General features: G+C 34.2%; 1 protein-coding gene across 1 annotated transcript in view; it reads left to right on the forward strand.

Moving 5' to 3' along the window:
- The window catches only part of CFAP54 (cilia and flagella associated protein 54), a 100,011-nt gene that overhangs the window by 64,125 nt on the left and 15,557 nt on the right, over nucleotides 1-20,329 (forward strand). The window contains 14 exon segments of the mRNA XM_015858704.2: nucleotides 1,933-2,115; nucleotides 3,890-3,976; nucleotides 5,035-5,157; nucleotides 6,719-6,772; nucleotides 7,911-8,103; nucleotides 8,359-8,453; nucleotides 9,794-9,963; nucleotides 13,620-13,722; nucleotides 14,959-15,097; nucleotides 15,909-16,066; nucleotides 16,273-16,458; nucleotides 17,370-17,496; nucleotides 17,999-18,154; nucleotides 19,316-19,424. Of these exon segments, the coding sequence (XP_015714190.2) occupies nucleotides 1,933-2,115; nucleotides 3,890-3,976; nucleotides 5,035-5,157; nucleotides 6,719-6,772; nucleotides 7,911-8,103; nucleotides 8,359-8,453; nucleotides 9,794-9,963; nucleotides 13,620-13,722; nucleotides 14,959-15,097; nucleotides 15,909-16,066; nucleotides 16,273-16,458; nucleotides 17,370-17,496; nucleotides 17,999-18,154; nucleotides 19,316-19,424 (1,883 nt within the window).

Here is a 20,329-nt window from a genome sequence, read left to right on the forward strand (position 1 = left end):
ACAGAGTCTTTAGAAAAAGTTTTTTTTTTTTTTTTTTTTTTGTATTTTTTAACATTGCAAAGTATTTTTTTTTGTTTTGTATTACTAATATAATACAAAAGAAATTTGCTCTAGAAGTAGTGGGTAGTCAAAATAATTTGATTTCATTTACTAAGAAAGTAAGCTTATTAAATTGAGTTTGCAAACTTTCAGGAACAAACGATGGAGAAAATAGAAGTGTTTCATTTTACTTCTAAAACAAGGCTTTAAAACATTAGTAGTTGAATTGATACTGGAAAAAATAATGGCAGATATTCTGTCAATCAAGCTCCACTGGGGTCAATGCTAACTCATCTCAATGCAGCAACAGGAATTTAGTTGGCCTCTACAGAACAAACTGATGCCAGTTTCCAACATCTCTTGCCAGCTGAGACTGTGACTGTGTGACCTGTTCTAGGTCATATTTAAAACCTTGCTAATTTCAGCAAAGGGAGAACAAGTTGAAGAAACAGAGATATAGGGGAATTATGATTAGCTTCTAGCTCTGTGATCTGCAGATGGTACAAAGCTGAACAATTTCAATTTCTCCTTTTGAGGAGTTACAGTTTGTTTCAGCTATATAATGGTAGAAATAATTGTGACTTGACTGAACTGAGACTGATATTGAGGTAGGAGCACCTTGCAGGATGAGAGGCTTGAAAAATACTGAACTGAGTTACTGAACTTTGCCAAGTTCAAGCCCATAATTTTTTCTATGATGTGGAATGCTCTTTTAAACCTTACTTAAATTGCACCTCTGGTATTGACTTCAGGCTTATTAATATCTGAGATCTAAGTATGTTTGTCTAATGTATCTTTGCCAACAATGACACGATAAACACAATTAGAAAGGAGTATCCTACATGAGAGACAATGTTAATGTTCCTTCCTTCAAAGAGATTAATTTTTAAGTTATATCACTTAAGCTGCAGTAGACCAAGATTGAAGCAAGCTTTGGTTAGTATGCTTTGGTCTGGTTATATGTCACAGAGATAGTGGTAAGGTGGAGCCTGCTTCCTACAGTATTTATAGTATGCAGGGCACTTATTAATTCAGAAAGATAACAGTACATAGTTCATACAGTTTAGGCGTTTTAGAGGAAATGTCCTATTATATATAATTTGAAATGCATTTTATTCAGAATGACTTTAAATACAAAATGTCAAAGTTTTAACCAGCCTCTAACTGGACTTAAATAGTGTGTCTCAGAGGTAATGACAGAGGTGATGATTGAGCAAGTGCTTAATGGTGAGTAAAATCAAACTACTGCTCTCAGTTTAAGGAAAGAAAAAAAAAAAATAGAGAAAGAAAAATATTTTTCTTCTGATAGAAACATTTGCCATGAAACATCTGTGCATTGATAAATTGATTGAATATTTCTCCAAAGTCACTGTAGTGATTTTTTCCTTGTTATTTTTCTTGACTGTGGAGATGTTTGAATACATCACTGTATTATTTCAGTGTGCTGATCAGAATCTTATCCTAAGCATTATCAAAGTAGTCTTTAAGAACCCTTAGTGACTTCCTAGTTTTTTTCCAGTACTTCAGAAGTTTTGTTTCAGATGCTTTCACTTGGAATCTGAGAGAAATGCCATTGGCCCTTCAGGAAGATTTCTCATTGCTTGGGGAGTACTTGCTAAGGAATCTGTCATGATTATTTTTCTGCTTGTGCCATGAAATGCTGTCCATAAACTATTTTTTTTTTCTTTTTTTTCTTCTCCATCAAGTTCACTTATAAATCAGTAATCATTTAAAAATAGATATTTTCATGTTTTTATCCAGAAACTAGATACTTTGTCATTGACTTAGTTTCATTTATAAGGTAATTTATGAATCTCAAGGGTTAGAGATTCTTAGTGTCTCACCTAATGACTATACATCTTTTTGTATGTATTTCATTGCTTTTTCTTCCAGACTCTGTTTAGAGCCTCTCTTCCACATCCCACATCTGACTGTGACTTTGCACAGTATGAAACACATATGCTTATTCCTGGAATTGACTTGTTCTCTGATCGCTACAGAGCTGATATCTCTACTGTAGTTGCAAGTCTGAATTTCCTTATGTTTGAATTGCATTGTGCAAAACGAAATTTAACAGTAAGTATCATTTAATAGTATTTATTTATTTATTTATAATGTTGTAACATTAATAACTTTTTATTACATTATTGGATGTATTTATGGCAATCCATGGAAGCTCTAGTGAAATATGCCTGTGTTAGGTTCTGTGGCAACTTTCTCATGTTCTGTAACTACTCTGACTGCTTTTATACTTTCCTTCTTAAGTTGATTATGTGGCCATTGCCTTTGTTTAATGACTAACCTCTTCTGGTTTAATCTAACTTCTTTCAAGGGTGCTACGCCATCCAGTGGAATAAATAGACTGTGTTGCTTTATAGTACTGAAAAGGGGCAGTTCTGTATCTCTTCCTATTTGCAACTGGATGCTTCAACAGATTTTCTTACATCTTGTCAGACAATTTGATACCTTAATAAATCAACTCCCAACTGGAAAAGAAAACAAAACCTTTGAAGCAAAACAACAAGATAGATAGCTGCTGTTTTAATGAGCTGAATCCACTTAGGTAAAGGTCCTACAAGTGGCAAAGCCAGTGTGAGGGGATAAGATTGTATGGCTATCAGGACGAGTTTGGAGGTGGAGATGGAAGAGGGATTAGAGAGGAGGTGAGGTGATGTGTTACTCCTTTTTGTCAGCAAACCATTCATTGGACTGATTTCTTCTGGAACTTCAGGCTAAGTATCTATTTTGTCTCTGGTTGATGTTTCTTTCCACCTTTCTTTACTGGAGCTCACGTTGTTAGTGATCTTTATCTAACCTGCCCTCACTGTGGGAGATACAGTGAGGTAAAAGAACAGTTACCTGGAGGCAGGGGTACTTAATGTGGCTGCTTGCATTTTTTATTCTTTTTGTGCTTGTACTGGCATATTATAGATCCAGGCTGTAGATTATAATCAAAGCAATAACAAATTTGGCAGAATGAGAACTTCATTTCCACTGAATGCTTAATGTGTAGGAATGTTTTGAGTGATGAGGACTGAGATGATTTGACATAAATCATAATATGTCAATATTAAAGTTTTATTAAAAAGAAAAAAGAGACTTCAAAGACTAATTTTGCAGAAGCACCACAAATTTCAGTTAGAAACAGTACGGGTACAATTAAAATATTTGCCTGAAGCTCTTGTAATCCAAATTCTGAAGCTATTCTATAAAAAAATAAAAGCACATTTCACAAGAAAGTAACAAGGCTGATATGATTTGTCTTTTCTGAAAGCTCTTATTCCGTGAGTGCTTACTAGAAAGTTTTTTTTTTTTTTTTAAAACATTCATGTAGTTTTTCCCCACAAAACCATTTAATTGAACAGAAATGGTCAAAAAGCCTCCTCATTATCTAGTTTGTTTTACAATTGGTATCTTTTCACCTAGACAATTGCTAGACACCAAAGTATTTATATCTAAAGCTCACAACATTCCATCCTTTTGTTGCTTATATGGAAACAATTGTGGCATTAAAATACAGACAGCTTTAGAAACCCCTTATATCAATATCTCTCCAGTAGGTTTACTAACCAACAGTATCAAAAAACAAAACAAAACGAAGTTTTGGAGAACCTTTACATTGTGTTTTGTGAATCCCATGTAAGATAGTGCTAAATAATTAGGGGTTGCATTTAGCCAGCTGAAAAACTTTGTAAAAACTTCATCTTTCATACACATAAGGGAAATAGTGGTGACATCCTGGCATGTGGCAGTGAAAGCAGTACTGCTTTATTATCAATGTATTTGTGATGTATAATTGTGATACACATTTCTGTAATTGAAACCTTTATGACCTAATATTTTCCTACAGATTTTACCTTTGTTCACATTATACCAATACTTTGTTTCTGAGATTTGTAAGGACCCCACTAAAAGCATTGAAGGAAGAATCTTCAAGGTAATCAAAGAAGCTTTCTTCTTTTCATGGCACATTGTAATTGCAATAAACTTTTTGCTTCCTTTGCTTCCTTGCTTCCAATAAATTTTTGCTTCCTTTCCCTGCTTTAATATGTCTTCATATACAACTACTGTAAAAAATGGTGCTTTAAAGTAGAGCTGGTTTAGTATTAAATGTGGAAGTTGGTGGGCCTGCCTGTGGCGGGGGTTGGAGATACATGATCCTTGAGGTCCCTTCCAACCCGGGCCATTCTGTGATTCTGTGAGCAGATTCTCAGTATTTCTTAATAAAACAGACTGCAGAATAGGAATACTTTGTAAATGAATAATGGTAGGATGTAGGGTTATTTAGAAAATTTTTTTATTAATGACTTACAGTGAGTGCTAAATAGTTCCATCATTTTTCTACTTTCCATTTAGAAGATATGATTTTCCCCTCTTAAATCCATACTCATCATTTCTTGTTTTATCTTCTTCTGTTGTTCTCTTCTGTTTTCCTAAGAGCAAAACATGAATTATTTGCTCATAATATTCACTTTAAGATTTGTGATCAATATCATAGCGAAACCAAGTTGTCAGACTCCTAGGAACAGACCTTAATGATTCCACTAGTGTTTTCAAAGAATGTACCTCTGAAGAGCTGAGGTATTATTGCTTTTAGACATCTTCAGGAAATGCTGAGATGGATTAGAGAGACTAGATGATGAGTACTATGAGATTAACAAGAGAAAGTAGCTGATCTTGGACTATGACTCAACTGCATGAATTAAGATCTTTTCCTTTCACAGGAGTTTTTGAAGAAGGTTATGAATTTTTTTTACCTCTTTTTTTTTATTTTTTTATTTTTTTTAAAGACCCATATTTGAGATTTCACTTAGGAAAAACTATGAAAGAATTCATTATAGAACATTCTCCATCAATGTACTGTTCCAGGAGCCAAATCTATTTGAAAATTACCTTTAAAAATATCTAATTTAGAGGAAAAAAGAAAAAAAAAAGCTGATTTTTTAATATTTTTTTTAAACTTAAGCCTCTGTTATTTTTTTTTTTTTTTTACAGATTAAAGTACTTACAGATTTAGGATTTTTTACAGAGGCTTTCAATGAACTGTATTTACTTAATTATGGAGAAAGAATCCCATGGAAAATACCAGCAGGGTACAAACAAAATGAAGAAATGAAGGTAAGCACCAGTAAAATATAACATTGATAAATAACACTTTAATTCTCTTCATTAAAGAGACATAAACATTAATTCTCATCCCATTTAAGGTGGATGACAGGGACAGGACACCAGGGGGTCCAGGCAGCCCCCTGGGGCTGGGCTGAGCCCAGGCTGGGCAGGGCTGTGAGGAGCTGGTTCCTGGCCCTCCTACATTCTCACTAGGACCTGGGACCTTGGGTGACATGGTTGATGGGGACCTGGGGTGACATGGGGCCAGTGTGATCAGTGGCCTGACTGACCTTATCCTGGCTAGAATGAACACAAAGCAGCAGTATCTTTTTTCACAGTAGCAAACTGTCTGAGCTAATTAATAGGGGAAATTACAACTAAGTTTATGAAGTTAAATATTTGCATTTAATATATTTGACGAGCAGTCAGACCTTTTGAGCTTCCCAATGACTCCTTTGTACAAACTGCATGGAAAGATAAAAACCTGAAACCCAGTCTTTTTCCGTAGAGCACAAGCTTCATTGCATTTTCACAAAGTTGAGCCTTACAGAGTTATTTGCACCCTCAATGGAATTGATTCTGCAAAACTTCCTTCTTCGTGCCTACAGTAAGGAATGTATTTAATCCTTACTGATGCTAATGAGATTAAAATACACCCTGAAGTCATCTTAATTTGGATATTGTGTCAGTAGCTCACAGTTACAATGAGGTCTGGTTAATTTTGGCACCTGTATTTTTCTAATGTGGCTTGTAGATGAACATTTGGCCTAACAGCCGAGAAAATTCAGTATTAGGACTCTTGTTAGGATGTGGCTCAAGCAGTAATTCTTGCTGGACTTCTTATGGCTCTCAGACTGGGAAGAAGGACCCACTTTTCAGAGATGAACAGTAATAGTATGGGGCTACAATTGGAGTTTATGAAAGAGTTAATAAAAATCATACAAAACCCAAGTGACAGTTGTGTGTAGAGCTCTCAGTTAGGATGAAGGCTGGAAATGATCTTTATTTCTATCTTTTCCTGCCCCTCTGCAGACAGATTAGTGAAAAGATAAAGGATTTTTGAGCAGGGATTGGAATTAGGTTTATGACTCAGAAAACAAAGCCTGCATAAGTCAAAGAATATCTGTAGCTTTTATGGCCCTCAGAGAGAGTTGAAAGTCTTCAGTTCAACTTGACTTGTAGTTTGCACTTTCATTACATTCACAGGTCTGTGTTCTGCTGAACAGCAGTGGAGGTATGTGCTAAGTCTGGAGTTAGCTTTTGGATTCAGGTGAAGAACATAAATGGCAAATGGTGGCCGATATTTTTGTTGGAAGAGGATTTTTGTTGTCCGCCTTCTTTTGACTCACATTGAAGAGTCCTGGTGAATGGCATAGGAGATGTAGGGGTAGATCTGGTTTCAGGTTGTTGTTCAGAACTGTGAAGCCCTTAGATACCAACTGTTAATGTTTTCAGGGCCCTCAAAAATAGTTGGAAATGCATTATACTTGTCTACTGCTCTGCTAATGTGCTTATTTCATACTTCTATTATAACACATTACTAATTTTTTTATTCTGTTGATTTTTACAGAACTTCCTGTACTTTGACTCCTCAAAACCACTCCTGAATTCTACAAATTTACAGGTATAAAAATAACCTGAAAGTACCAAAATTTTAATGCTGGATGTATAGATTTATTTTAGTGGTTTTAGTTAGAGACTATTTGGTTCAGAAAACATATTTTAGTAAACACAAATAAAAGAAAACATATTCTCCTCAATAGTTTTGTTGCAACAAGTAGCAACTGTTTTTCATCCTACCAAGAACATCAATTGTTCGACCTTCTGATTTTATCTGAGCTGTCTTCATAGGCTTATCCTAATTTAGATTGGAGCTGAAAGAAAAACATGAATATGAATATTAATCATGAGTAAATTCTTATTTTAATTAAAATTATGTTTATCAGTAATATTTTTTGTTTATTTTTAGTTGCTCTGTCACAGACCTGTTGAGCAAGTCGAAGTAGATGTTAGCTAAAACAGCAAAAAAGCCATACCATAAAACCATACTGATAAAATAGAAAAAAGAACAACTTTTTCCCTTGACTTTCATCTACTATTTACAGCAAGGTTATATGTCTCTTTCAACAGCTGATATTGGAAGATAGAAATGAAATGTCTATCTTGACAGCTTTCAATTTCACTTGTTTCAGATTTATTTCTCAATTGTGCTTTTTCCTGAGATTTTGATTTGAACACTTCACAGTCTGTATGCAGTTCTTATTGGTCTCCTCCTGATTTTGCAAAGCTGTGTAGACTTTCTACTTCTAAATGTATTAATCTAAAGCGAGGGTAGTGAACTCTAGACAGAATGATGAACATTTTTTTCTTTGCCTCACCTTTCTAGTTAGGGGAAGTCGTAGCAGAGTTTCCTTTGTGTTTGCTTTATGAACTACAGTTTACCTATGGACTTTTTGTTATCGCTTTAGCTAAAAGAGTGCTATGGACAATGTAGAAAACTAGAACTCGCACAGAGGGTTAGACGCATCTTCTGTGGGAAAATTGATCACTGAGGCTATAGCCTCAGCAGTAGCTGCTAGGGAGTGAATTACATTTGGGAAGAAAAACGTCAACTATGACTAAGACCAAGATCACACTGCTAATGCCGCTCATGTTAATTATTGATAAACATTGTTATTATTAGAAGTAGAAAATGCCTTGAACAATGAAAATATAAAATACATAATTTCAACTAGTCACAATTATTAATTTTTTTTTTGTAGGTCCTGGAGGACATATTTAATTGGAGTCTGTCTCTAACAATAGTGCCACTGTGCAACCAACAAATCATGAATAAATTAATCTTAGCCAAAATGCATTTCATCATTTGCCTTTCTGCCACAATAAATAATATACCTGAAAAAGTAGAAAAATGCATATATTCTGTTGATGGAAAAACACCAGGGAATGTAAAAGGTAACAGTTTAAGGGCAGTGAAAAAGTGAATTTATTCTGCAAATTATGAAACAGCGTTTTTTTACTTTTAACAATTGCACATGCATTAAACTGTCGTATTTTAAATAATGTTCATGTTAACTGTTGCTGATCATATCAGTCCTTATGGAAATAAACAACATTAAGATCATTCAAGTCATTTTAGCTAATATATCTAAATATAGATTTGATTCTGCTTCTGTTATCTGAAATCATCATTTGAAATGCATTTGACAGGTGATTCTGTTAAGAATTCAAGACAACGGGAACAAAGAGGCACAGTGATGCAGCTTATTGACTGTAAAGCTGAATTAAATATGACCATGCTGAAGGTAATTTTTTTCCCCCAAAAAACGACATAATAAATTTCAGGTTGTTCCAAAAACATAACTAATGTTTTCAGTGTATCTGAATTTATGATGGCAGAATGACATAGATGTCCATGTTTTCACAGTTAGATCTCAGTATGGCAGTTTCAGCAATAAGAGTAGAGAGTGAATGGATTTTCAGGAACTAACTATCTCCTTTCAGAGGTGGCAGTCGTAGAACATGTCAGAGACTTTGATGAAGCAGTATGTTCTACAAATAAATGGAAATGAATTCTCTATCATATATGAAATATCTCAAAATTTTCACCTTGCTCTCTCTCATGATTTATTTAGAGAAAAATACCATAGGTTGTTTTTTAGGTGGTTTGTTTGTTGATAAATTGTAACTTTCATGTCTGGCGGATCCACATAGTGAAAAGTCAAAAGCTGACATATTCTTTTTTCAGAGTGGTTTTCCATTTCAGGCGTATCTGCTTTTAGCCATTCTAACAGAGTAGTATGTGAAATACATCTGGTGAAATGAGGCTTGGTTTTGAATGGCAGTTGCTACATGCTGTGAATGAGAAACTTAAAAGTTTTAGTATAACTTTAAAATGATGTGAACATAGCATCTTGAAGATACTTAAATTAATCTGAATCAGACTCATTTAAGAGGCAGAATATATTTCTTACACTCTTGATTTTTCTTTTATCATTTGATCCTTTCTCTTAAAGTAGAGTTCTGAATTTATCAGAGAAATTGGCTAAAAAGGCCAAGGAATTCTTCTGAAAGTTCCATGATTGAGCTTTTATGTAAAGCTTACTTTGTTTTAGACTTGGCTTTCCCAGCTTCTTGCAGCTCTGTTTGTTAGAAAGACTGCAAATTACAGCTGAAATTTTAGGATACATACTATGCCCAAAGATCTGTCACAGTAAAGATAGAAAAGACTGTAATATGTCTTGCAATGTCGTTTATATTGTATTCTAATATTGTAATTTATGATATAAAATTACTAAGTAAAAAGTACAGTATAAAATTATCAAGTATAGCTATGAGATAATGAGAGGAATTAAGATTATTGAGTACTGCTGTTAAGCTGTAAAATAATCTTTTATGGTATATAACGTAGTTGAAATTGAAATAGTACAGGCACAGTTAAAATGTTGCTATTTTCAGCACTTGGAACCTATAAATCTGCAGAATCAAAATTATAAATCCCAGCTGCTTATAGGAAAAGGACGTTGTCTTAACGTTGGTTTGTTCCAGAGTGTAGCGCTATCAGGCTATCATGGAAAAGAATACTTTTTAAGAAACATTTTGTGGTATTTTTTTTGAAATTATACAATGCTGTGTTCTTCTCTAGGGAATTCTGTTAACAGAAGCTGAAGAAAGTCTTAACCTTCTTGTGCAGAACATACAGGACAAATATGATGGGAAGGTATCCCAGTGTTCTGCAGAAGATTTAGAGGTTCTTATTGAAGCCAAACTTCAGCTTGCAGCTATTTCTCAGCAGTGGCACCGAGCAGCTCTCAGGTAAATATCCTTATGAATGTATGTTATATAGCCTTGCTTATGTAAACTAACCAAATAAATAAAAGCTTGCAACTTCTTCTTTGAATCATTTATTTCTAAGTTACAGCGATTTTCTAAATTTTAGTAGCTAATCATAATAAGCCCATTAATGCACACACAAACATAATTTGTACTGGTATTTCATTTTTTATTACTGCTTTATCTTACTTTTTTAAAGGTTGTCAGATATAAGCCTGTGATTTCTCTGTGAGGTGTTTTTGTGATATGGTTTTGTACAAAATCAAAGAATAAGCTGCAAAGTTTTCTCATTTTTTAGAGTCTGGATTTGTTAGGTCCCGCGTTTTTTATGATTTTAAAGTGTTTTGAGGTTTTCAATTATTTTGGAGAACTTCAAGAAACTACAGTTGTGCTGTTCCTTGAATATACAGAGCATACATAAATATATTAACTACTTACAGATATTGAATCTGAGCATTGTTTTGATCTTTCATCTAGGAGGATTCTTCTGCTTAGTATACTTGTAATTTTAATTTTAATTTGTATAAAAAGGATAATACTTTAAAAATACATCACTTTTAGTAGTGACAAGCTTCTTCTGGGCATCTTTTATTAAACTGAAAACTCTTTGAGGATACAAGCAGCTTATGCAGGCATAGCGCTGTTACTTGTCAGGCTGTACTGAGGTTAGATAGAAAGTAATCCCTGTTTGTCACTTTCGTCAGGTCTAGTCTGGCTAAACAACACCAAAAATATTACATAAAATCATACATTACAATGAGCATCAGCCAAAAAGCAAATTAATGTTTTCTTTTATTGTTAGAATTCCCTTATTGTAAAGATTCCTGCAACACTTGCTGAAGCTGTAGATTATTCAGGTGGCCAATCAATCTCAAGCGCTTTTTTCCCTTTATGCCTAATTAAAAAAAAAGTTTCATGCTATGTCAAAAGCAAACTACTTTACTTCACCCAGCTGTCCTAGGCAAACAAACATAGCTCCAAATCAGATAGCTTTTAAATAGCACAGTTCCTTTTTAGCTGTGATGTTACAGCAATAAAAAACATTAACGAGGACAGGAGCTTCAGAATGCTGTATGGAGTACTAAAATGAAAGCAGTAAAATAATACTGCTGCCCAATCTATCACCTAAGTTTCCATTAGATTATTTTAAAACCTAGGGGTGTACTTAAAGTTCACAAATTAGGACTACAATAATTTATATCCAAGCTAGTAAGGTCATTGGTGAAGATGAGCAATAAGAACTTGTAGGCTATTGTAGGCATTTCTACATTTCTCACCATGAAATATTAATCTGAGTGCTCTCTGAATTAGATTAGTTTGCCATAAATTTGTCAAAGAGATAACAGCAAATCACTGGACAATGTTATCACGTTTTGAATATGGATTTTATTAAGTTTTCATATTAGCAACTAAGGACCAGCACACAGATTTATGTAATATTTTGTGAATAATTCTGGGTTATCTTGATAGTAGGCTTGGTAAAAATCGGTGTCTATAGAACACTGACTCTAGCATATGCACCCTGCTAAATTGGCTCCCTTCTTTTTTGACCTGTCGTTATTTCTTATAGTTTCTCTGCTGACTTATAACTTGCATAATACTGAAGTCACTATTTCACATTGTCAGTGGTTCACAATAGATGTGAAGCATTTTATAGATTTTTTTTTTAGGGCTCGCAAATTTTTGATGGCTGTAAAATGGGCCTTATATATTGACAGTGGTCAGATAGCAGAGAAGAAGAACCCAACAACCTACAGACAAAGCAAGAGGGTTTTTTGTTTGTTTGTTTTGCTTTGTTTTTTTACACTATTTTACAACTTTATTGCAATGCCTTCCATGGAAACTGCTGATCTGTCTGCCTCAGATAGAAATGAAACATTCCTTTGGACAGCTAAATGTTTCCTGCCTGCCAGCCTAGAAATCAAACTTTGCATGATATTACAGAAATTTATCTTTTTTTTTTTTTTTTTTTTTTCCTTTGGTGAAATGATTTAGTGGTGAAATTGATACAGTCAGCTGTACTTTCCTATTTTGATCATCTTGCCACTTTCTGAGTTGGCTGATGAAAGGATGTGTATTTTGTCAAGGGAAATATATAGACCCATCACTCTTGTTGTCAGCGAAAGAGGGTCACAAAAATTTCATCAAGGAAAACTTCTATGTTATAGCCTCTGTCTTGCAAAAAATTAATCCCTCAGTATAACTGTATGTATAAGAATATTTGATCTCAATGAGAATATCTACACAGTATCTCCCCAAGTTTGTGAGGTTTCTAATTATCTAAATATGTACTTGTCTGTCTACGTGAATAAACTACTGTTTAAAAGAGTGTATATATGAAGTCTTGGCCTTGCAGCCTACATTTTAATGCTGAAATTGTATGTAAGCACGTTTAAAAAAATCACCTCATTTTCGGAATTGCTGGGCACACAGTTAACTGAGGGCCATGGCACTTGGGAAGGTAGATCAATATTTCTTAAAAGCTTGGATATACTCTTGAGTGCTGCACCTTCTCTATTTTATATGAGAGAAGTCAGCCATAGCACCTCAAAAAATGTTTTGAATAATGTCAGTTTTTGCCATAATTTTAACTTTGATGTCTGGTTTCAGGAGGAAACTCTTAGTAAAAAGATAGAAAAGCATCTGGGATATTTCACTGCAATGTCCATAGTGCCTATTTTGCTCTTATAAGCAAATTTTCTTTCAAATTTTCTGTTTGTTTTTTTTTGTTTGTTTGTTTGTTTTTTGAAAGAGGTGTCATCAAATTCAACGCTGATTTATTCTACTTTCACTTTATTGAATAAAACTGAGGTAAAGGGATGATGAAGGAGATTCATAAGGACTGAATTCTGAAAGCTGAAAACAAGATATTAACAGTTGTGGTTCTCACTGCTACTTTTGGGTCTATTTCTGGTGAATTGGTGTTATCCATCCAATTCTGTATCACAAAAACAAGCAGGATAGAATTAGAAATGGCAGGAGAACTTCTAAATACCATCTTATCTCTGGAGCTTATATATCCTGTGGTCACATAAATGTTGGCAGAACAGTGAGTAATTTCAGAGTAGTGAACTCTTCATGCATGAATCAGGAACTTTGCCTTCATAGCAATTAATCTAACACTTCTCAAAAGCAGTGCATTCAAACAATCCAAATCCTTCTCACATTATAAGCTCTTTTTATCACCCTGGTAGTGCAAGTAGGAAGACCTTAAGGCATTCATAAATTATTTTTTCCTTTTGCTTCATAGCAGCCAGTCTCTGTACAGAGTCTATATATGTAAAATCTATGTAAAGAGGCTTTAACATAGATTTGAATTTTGGATATGCATCTTTAACAATTAACTGGAAAATCTTTGAGGTGACCTAGAGATACCCCTAAGTACTTTTCCATCATTAGGAGAATGTGTTTCAGTGGGTGAAAAGTAAGTAGCATTGCAAAACAAGCAAACAAGCTAAAGATGTTTCAGAGGAGAGCTAGGAAATTAGAAGTTTACAGATTCAGGGGAAAATGAAGCAAAAATTGATAATTGCTTACAAATATCTCTGATAAAGTCAGAAATGGAGTATCTATTATAATGAAAACATACAATGAGAAATATAATGAGTGGATTTTAATAATATTCTTCTGTCTCTTAGTGTTGCTTTGGCTTTCTCTGCAATTCAGCTTCTCCAAGATGCAGATATTTTTAGGATGACAGCAACAAATTTTCAAGAAAAAAAAGATAAAAGGGAGAGTTTGGTATGTGTGGATTTAGTATTTAAATGACTGTTTTTTGTTATATGAAGCCTTGTGCTAAGTGTTGGGAGATTTTCATAATGTTGAAACACAGCAGTCACCTATGGTTGCTGTTATTTTGGGAAGAAAATGATATATAACGTGCTTCAATTGCCTGATTACCTGTACTATATTCAACATGTCTCTATATAATCACCATCATTTTGTATGTGGTTAGGAATTACATTTTCTATATGAGCACTTTCCTGTGCCAGCATTGAAAATCTCCTTTTATTTTATAAAAAAACAAGATAGAAAATGGAAAAACAGGTAGCAGGTGTACATTTCAATTAAGAGAACTTGTAGATTTTTTTTTCTTTTTAATTGAAAACCTTCCACAGAGTATTCTCTTTTTTAAGAGCCAAACAGAACAGTTCTCATTATTGCTGTATTCCAAATTTAGCAAGGTATCCGTGAAATTCTGTTGGCTAGCATGGAGAGATACTGACCTATGCTTTGGGAAACCAGTGTGCAAAACCTATTCGTCATACACTACACATTTGCATTCACACAGTTAGGCAAATAGACTCCTATGAACAGAGCAAGTGTTCTTCTATTGCTTTCTGGAGCAATCTTAGACTATGGACTGCAGAGCTTTAGTAATAAAAATACTTTATAATATGTAAAGAATGGTACAGGGAGCTGAGTTGAGAATTCTACTAGGTGTTTCCAGTCAGTACTACATTAAATTGGTGTTTGTTTCAAGTCAAAGAAGTGCTTAGAACTGGAAATCAAAGACTAGAAATTTGTTTCTAATCTTTACGTGCCAGAACTCAATACTGTCCCCCCTGATAGACTATTATGGACCTTAGAATTTGGTGCAATGGATTCTTTTTGATACAAGTCCAAACTCTTAGAATTACTCTCCATGAGCCACTCATTGTGTGGTGCTTCAGGTTTTCTTACTTACATGTAATATATATTTATGCACATTCCCGTAAAAACTGGTTTAATTAGATTATGTTTTGATTTTTGCATAGATTTTAATTTAAATAATAAGTGGACTCCTCCTATGTATTTAAAAAACAAGCAACTAACAGTATCTTTTCTTCAAATAAGATTTTTGTTATGATTATGTATTTATGTTTAATATATTTGCATTAACTTGATTTATCTTAAACTGTTACTGTCCCATTGCTATGTTTGTAGTAAAGCAATCGACTCCATAATTAACATTTCTCTTGCTTCTGGAAATATTAGGATCCTTGTGTTGAAGATGACCAAGAGACTCACAGTGCTATAGCCCAAGATCATCTGAATATACATCTGTGGCAAAGGTGTCGTAGAATGTTAGTTACTGCACTAGCAACACAGCTACGCCATGTTGGTGATAAGGAAGGTATTACCTTTTTTCAATTTAGACTTTTGGAGTATTATGGGAAGATTCAATTATTTTTCATAAATAAAACAGTACTCTGCAGTTATTTGTAATAAATTCATCCAATGAAGCAAGGACACCGTACTGTATTTCTGAGTATCCTCTCTCCTCAGAGCATTGAAAACCCATAACATTACATTGGTGTTTACTATCTTTTGATAATCATATAGTAAAAAGTTTCAAATGTAATTAAAAGTGAAATTAAATTAAATCGTTATGCCTGTTTTAAAACATACACGGCACTAGTTTTTAAAATATAAAAGCTTTCTTTTTTCAGTTTTTATATTGCCTATAAATGAAAATATCATGTTCTAGATTCTTTTTAAGATTTTAAATGAGATCCCATGTAGTACGTTTAAAGATTTGTTTGATGATGAAAGAAAACTTTTCCTACTTAGTTCTATAAACTGCATAAACTCTGAAGCTCACTCTAGTATCAAAATCACAGTTCAGGTCGGCAGTCAAACTTTTATATTAATCTCTCCTGCAATACTATTTTGGAATGCTAAGTAAGACCAGATTTTTGAATATGACGTCTATTCTGCAAAATCTAATTATTAATGTTGGTGACTTACATACATAGAATGCAATTGGATGAATTTAAAGATTGTATGAATTAAACACTGTAGTTTTTTTTGTTTTTTGAGAGCAAATTTGGCACAGAATGGATGAAGCAGTAAATGTGGAACCTGTATTTTCAGATTCCCTGTAAATTTTTAGAGAAGAATCAACTTGTGTTATATTTTACTAATCATATATTTCCTCATTTTAGAAAAGTATGTGGCCGAACGCAGAAGTATTATAAAAGAAGTAATATTAGAGTCAGAAGCCTTTCGTGATACTGAGACTCAGGCTGAAATGATGGTTCAAGCAGCAATTCTTGACCTGCAAGAAGGATGTCCTGTGGCTGACATTAAACTTATTTTACAGGTTTGAGCACAAAGGAGAAACTGTTGGCTTTTCTTTGATACATTTTTTTTTTTTTGGTAGAGTCAGAATAGCTGATGCCAGCATTAAATAAGCTTGAAATAGTGCCTCTACAGTAGATTTCGTTTTTCACTTTCTGTGATTTGTCCTCATAAATAGACAGCAAAAGTAGTAACTACATTGTTTTTTTTTTATCTATGTCCAAACAGAATATCATCAGTTTACTGCAAGAGGATAAATTTATTTCTCCTCCAGCTTCTTTGACGCTTGTGAAAAGTATGCTTCTGATGGCAGACATGCTAGAGCTGCAAAGAGCAGAGAATATGGAATATTGTTCTTCTGCAGTGGAACCATTAAACATATTAAATTTGGCACATGAAATCACCTTGAAAGAAGTGAGTATGTGATTTATATAGCATTTGCACATTCTTACAACAATTTTGGTAGTTCTTCTAACAAATTATTACAAGGGCTATTCCCAGTAATTAGGAATTTTCCCAAGATCACGTAGTATAAAGAAGTAATTCACCTTGCCAAACTTATTTTGTGTACTCCTCTTGCATACTCATGGTCCTAAGTAGCCTGATATTTTTGTGGTTTAAAAAACACTGAAAACTTGCAGATGTATATTCATTTGTGAGAACTGAAATAGGGAGTTTCATTTTTCGTAGGTGCTGAAAGCTCAGATTTCCCACTTGAATCTGAGGGATACATTATGCTGAGCACCTCAGGGAAGATGTACATCTCATAAAATTCCTGACTTTTGAGCACAGAATTTTAAGAATTTAGCTTTATTCTGTAACTTACTTAGAATCATTTGACTTACTTAGAAAAGCTTTACAGAAAATCTTTACAATTTGTAATGTGTCCTCCCTTACTCTTATGAATTCATTATGAATGAAAAGTTTGATTGATCCGTAGGTACATTATTTTTCCTTTCTGGCCTTTGCCTTTGGTTGGATGTCAGATTTCTTTCCAGAAATAACAGTTTCTTTCTAATAATAGTGTTACTTGGGAGTTCTGCTTCTTTAGGACAATTTGTTTTGAGGGAATTTGATTTTAGAAACAGAAATGATGTTAATAAATCTGATTAAGAGTTCATTGAAATTCTCCGTTTGATACCAAACTTCTCTGCAAAGAACACAATCACGAATTGAAGTAAAGGAGTTCAAGAGTATCAGGCCGTCTTCTAGTGCTCTTTTATAAGAAACTCTTGAGTTCTAGGGTCTTGCAAGTATCTAACCTACTTCAAAGGATTTAATTTGCTGTCTGTAACATGGTTTTACAAAACATACTCTTTTCATAGATTTTTTTTTGTGGAGAATGTATTGAACAGCAGATAGAAGACAGAACATTGTCCTGCCTTATCCTGCCTGCAAAAAATATCTACTTGCCCTACATAAACCTTCTAGCCCAGGTCAAAATGAGAATTGGTAAGAAAAATGCAATTCATTAATATATATATATATTTTTCCATTCATTTTCATTCATATTTTATACATCAGCAGATAAAACAAGCTGATATGTCAGAAGTAAAGATAATGAAGCAATTATTTCAGAGAAGGTTCTGATTAGTAGATAGGGAATTTCAGAATTTGTTAATTCTCAGGGAGGGGTGGGTTCTGCCTGCAACTGTCAAGTGAAACAATTGTAGGAAGTGGCTTACTGCAGGTTCTTACGGATCAGTTGTGGCAGATATGATTAGAGAAGCCTAAACTTATTATTGTCTAAGTAAACCTTATTAGCATTGCGAAGTAGTGAAATAGTATTATACTTCCATACCTATATCCGTTAATCACTCAGATTTTTGAGAATAGGATTGTAATGGCAAATATGTAACAGTATTTGTTCTAGGAAATTAACTTTGTTTTGCATAACTTTTTAAAAAATCGTCATTATTAAATCATTTCCTAAGATATGTCTGTTTTTCCTTAGGAAACACATTAGCTGAAAGAGTAGCTTGCACACCTGAAAGGGAAGATCCGCTGCAATGGTTACCTGCTCTCAAACATCTAGAAACAGCACTGAAGCTTTGCAGGGCATCTGCAACAAAAGTATTAGATATGGAAGCTCAACTTCTTTTTCAGATAGGTAAATAAAATCCTGTTTGTTTGTCATGATAGCATTTCTGTCACAATCTTATACTTGTGGGCTTTCTTGAAACTCAGATGTTTTCCTGTCAAAATAGAACAGATGTGGATATGTATCCTTATAACTGCAGAATATTATGATAGCATAGTTCAAGGTCCATTATGCAATAAATAATTTCAAAACTGCAGTAGAACTTTTCCCATCTCTGTGTTATGAGGGATCAAAGGGCATAACTGATGAGGTTTAAGATACTGTAGAAAGCTAATTAGCTTATTTGCATCAGTCTGAAGTAAAGAAGATGAGAGCTTCATAAAGTATTTCTAAATGACTTAACAAAGCTAACGAGTTACACAATGTCTGCACGCATTTGGACTTCACTGGCATTATGTTTTGCACCGCAAAGAGCTGGCTTGTTAGGATCCTAGACAGAAAGTTACTCAGACTATAACACTTAAAATGCCATGTGCAAGAGTTAACACTATAAAGGTGAGGACAGTGCAATAGAACTTATATCCATTCACATGCTGAGAATCCCAAGTTGTTCATTATTGAGTGGGCCTTCAGTCAGGGTGCAGTACACCATAAACATCCTGTCAGTGAAAGGATTGTCTAATTTTTTGTCTTCTGGAACTGGTAAAGGATTTCCTTAAAGGAAAACAATTATATTCATTGTTTCTACTGTCAAAGGAAAAACATATTCACATAACTTTTTGCTACAGTTTTGCAGAAAGGCAAGGGCCTGCAGGTGGCATAATCATTGGTAGGAAGAAGCTGATGCCAACAGGCTTTCTTTGTTCTGACTGGCTCAGTTCATCCTGTGGCCAGGGAACATCCTTCTGGCCACGTACAGGCCTACACATTGACTGTTACATAGATCTCTAATCCCACAATGTAAAATGATGATCTGGTTAAGTCTGCTGCATATTAGGTGTTGTTATGGTTCTAAAGATCGAATATTTTATCTACTTTATGAAATAACTTCTAATACAGGATTTATGCATAACATTTAAAAGATCTGGAAAGGCTTTTGCTTATAGGGAAGAAAAATCATAGTGCAATCCATTGTTGAATTCTTCTAATAAGCAAGCAGGTTAGGTCTTATGGGAAACAAACAAAAAACAGCAAAATCCTCCAAATTAGCTTTCTGTATTTCTTTCTTAGGTAAGGTGGAATGCCAGATAACCAAAGCAGGCAATAACAAGTCTTATCAAGCTGTTGAAACCCTGTTGGAAGCTATAAAACTGAGCCAGCAGCATGATCAAAACTTTGAGTAAGAAAATATATATAGAATTATCAAAACATGTTTTGACCTTTTTCTAAGACTTGATGTTGTATTTCTTGTGGTTTTGGACAGTTTTCTTTACGGATAATGTAGAACGATGGTATATTGATTCTCTTCCTTGAAAGAAATGTGAAGACAACTTTAAAACATCTTTTTGAGTACACAAAGCTATGGCTTTTGTTTTTATTTCCAAATTTCTTCCCCTTCTCCCAACCCAGAGACAGTGCTAGTTAAAGAGGAGTTTTATTCATATTTCAGAAGATGAGCTGTGGCCTGCCCCCTTCCAGATAATAGAAATCCAGCTTGAAAAGGTTAGCAGCCAGAAAAAGGCAGAACAGAGGCAGAAGGAGCATAGGAAATGTGTTTGTAACAGATATCAGGACAGTGACTTTGACATTAGTTATCTGTATAGAAGATGCCTGAAGAACTGAGCCAAGCCAGCCAATAAATTCTTTCAAGCAGCTCTGACATATTGCACTTCAGCATTTTTTTAGATCGTTGACCAGTCTTAATGAATAATGTACCATGTATGTTTACGGACAGTGTGAAGACAGCAGTTTACCTTGATTGTGTGGGTATTCTGCTACTTAAGTTAATGAACCAGAACTCTGAACACTGGAGCAGTAGCATAGTGATAAACATCTACAGACCATCAACATGATAGAGGATGGTACCGAAATGGGCTGTGGTGAAGTTCTCCAAGTTTAATTTGCTGCACTCTTACTTAATTTGCTGCAGTCTTTCTAAAAGTCTGCACAGCAACATCAGTGAACCCTGGCTCTCTTATTTTAGGTAACTAAACACCCCAATCACCCTTGTATAAGCTGTTAGATATCTGTGGAATTGTCAAGTCTTCATGCCTGAAATACTTATTTATTGGTAAGACTAGAATG

This window comes from Coturnix japonica, chromosome 1 (genome assembly GCF_001577835.2).
Source record: "Coturnix japonica isolate 7356 chromosome 1, Coturnix japonica 2.1, whole genome shotgun sequence".
In the NCBI taxonomy this organism is placed as follows: Eukaryota; Metazoa; Chordata; class Aves; order Galliformes; family Phasianidae; genus Coturnix; species Coturnix japonica.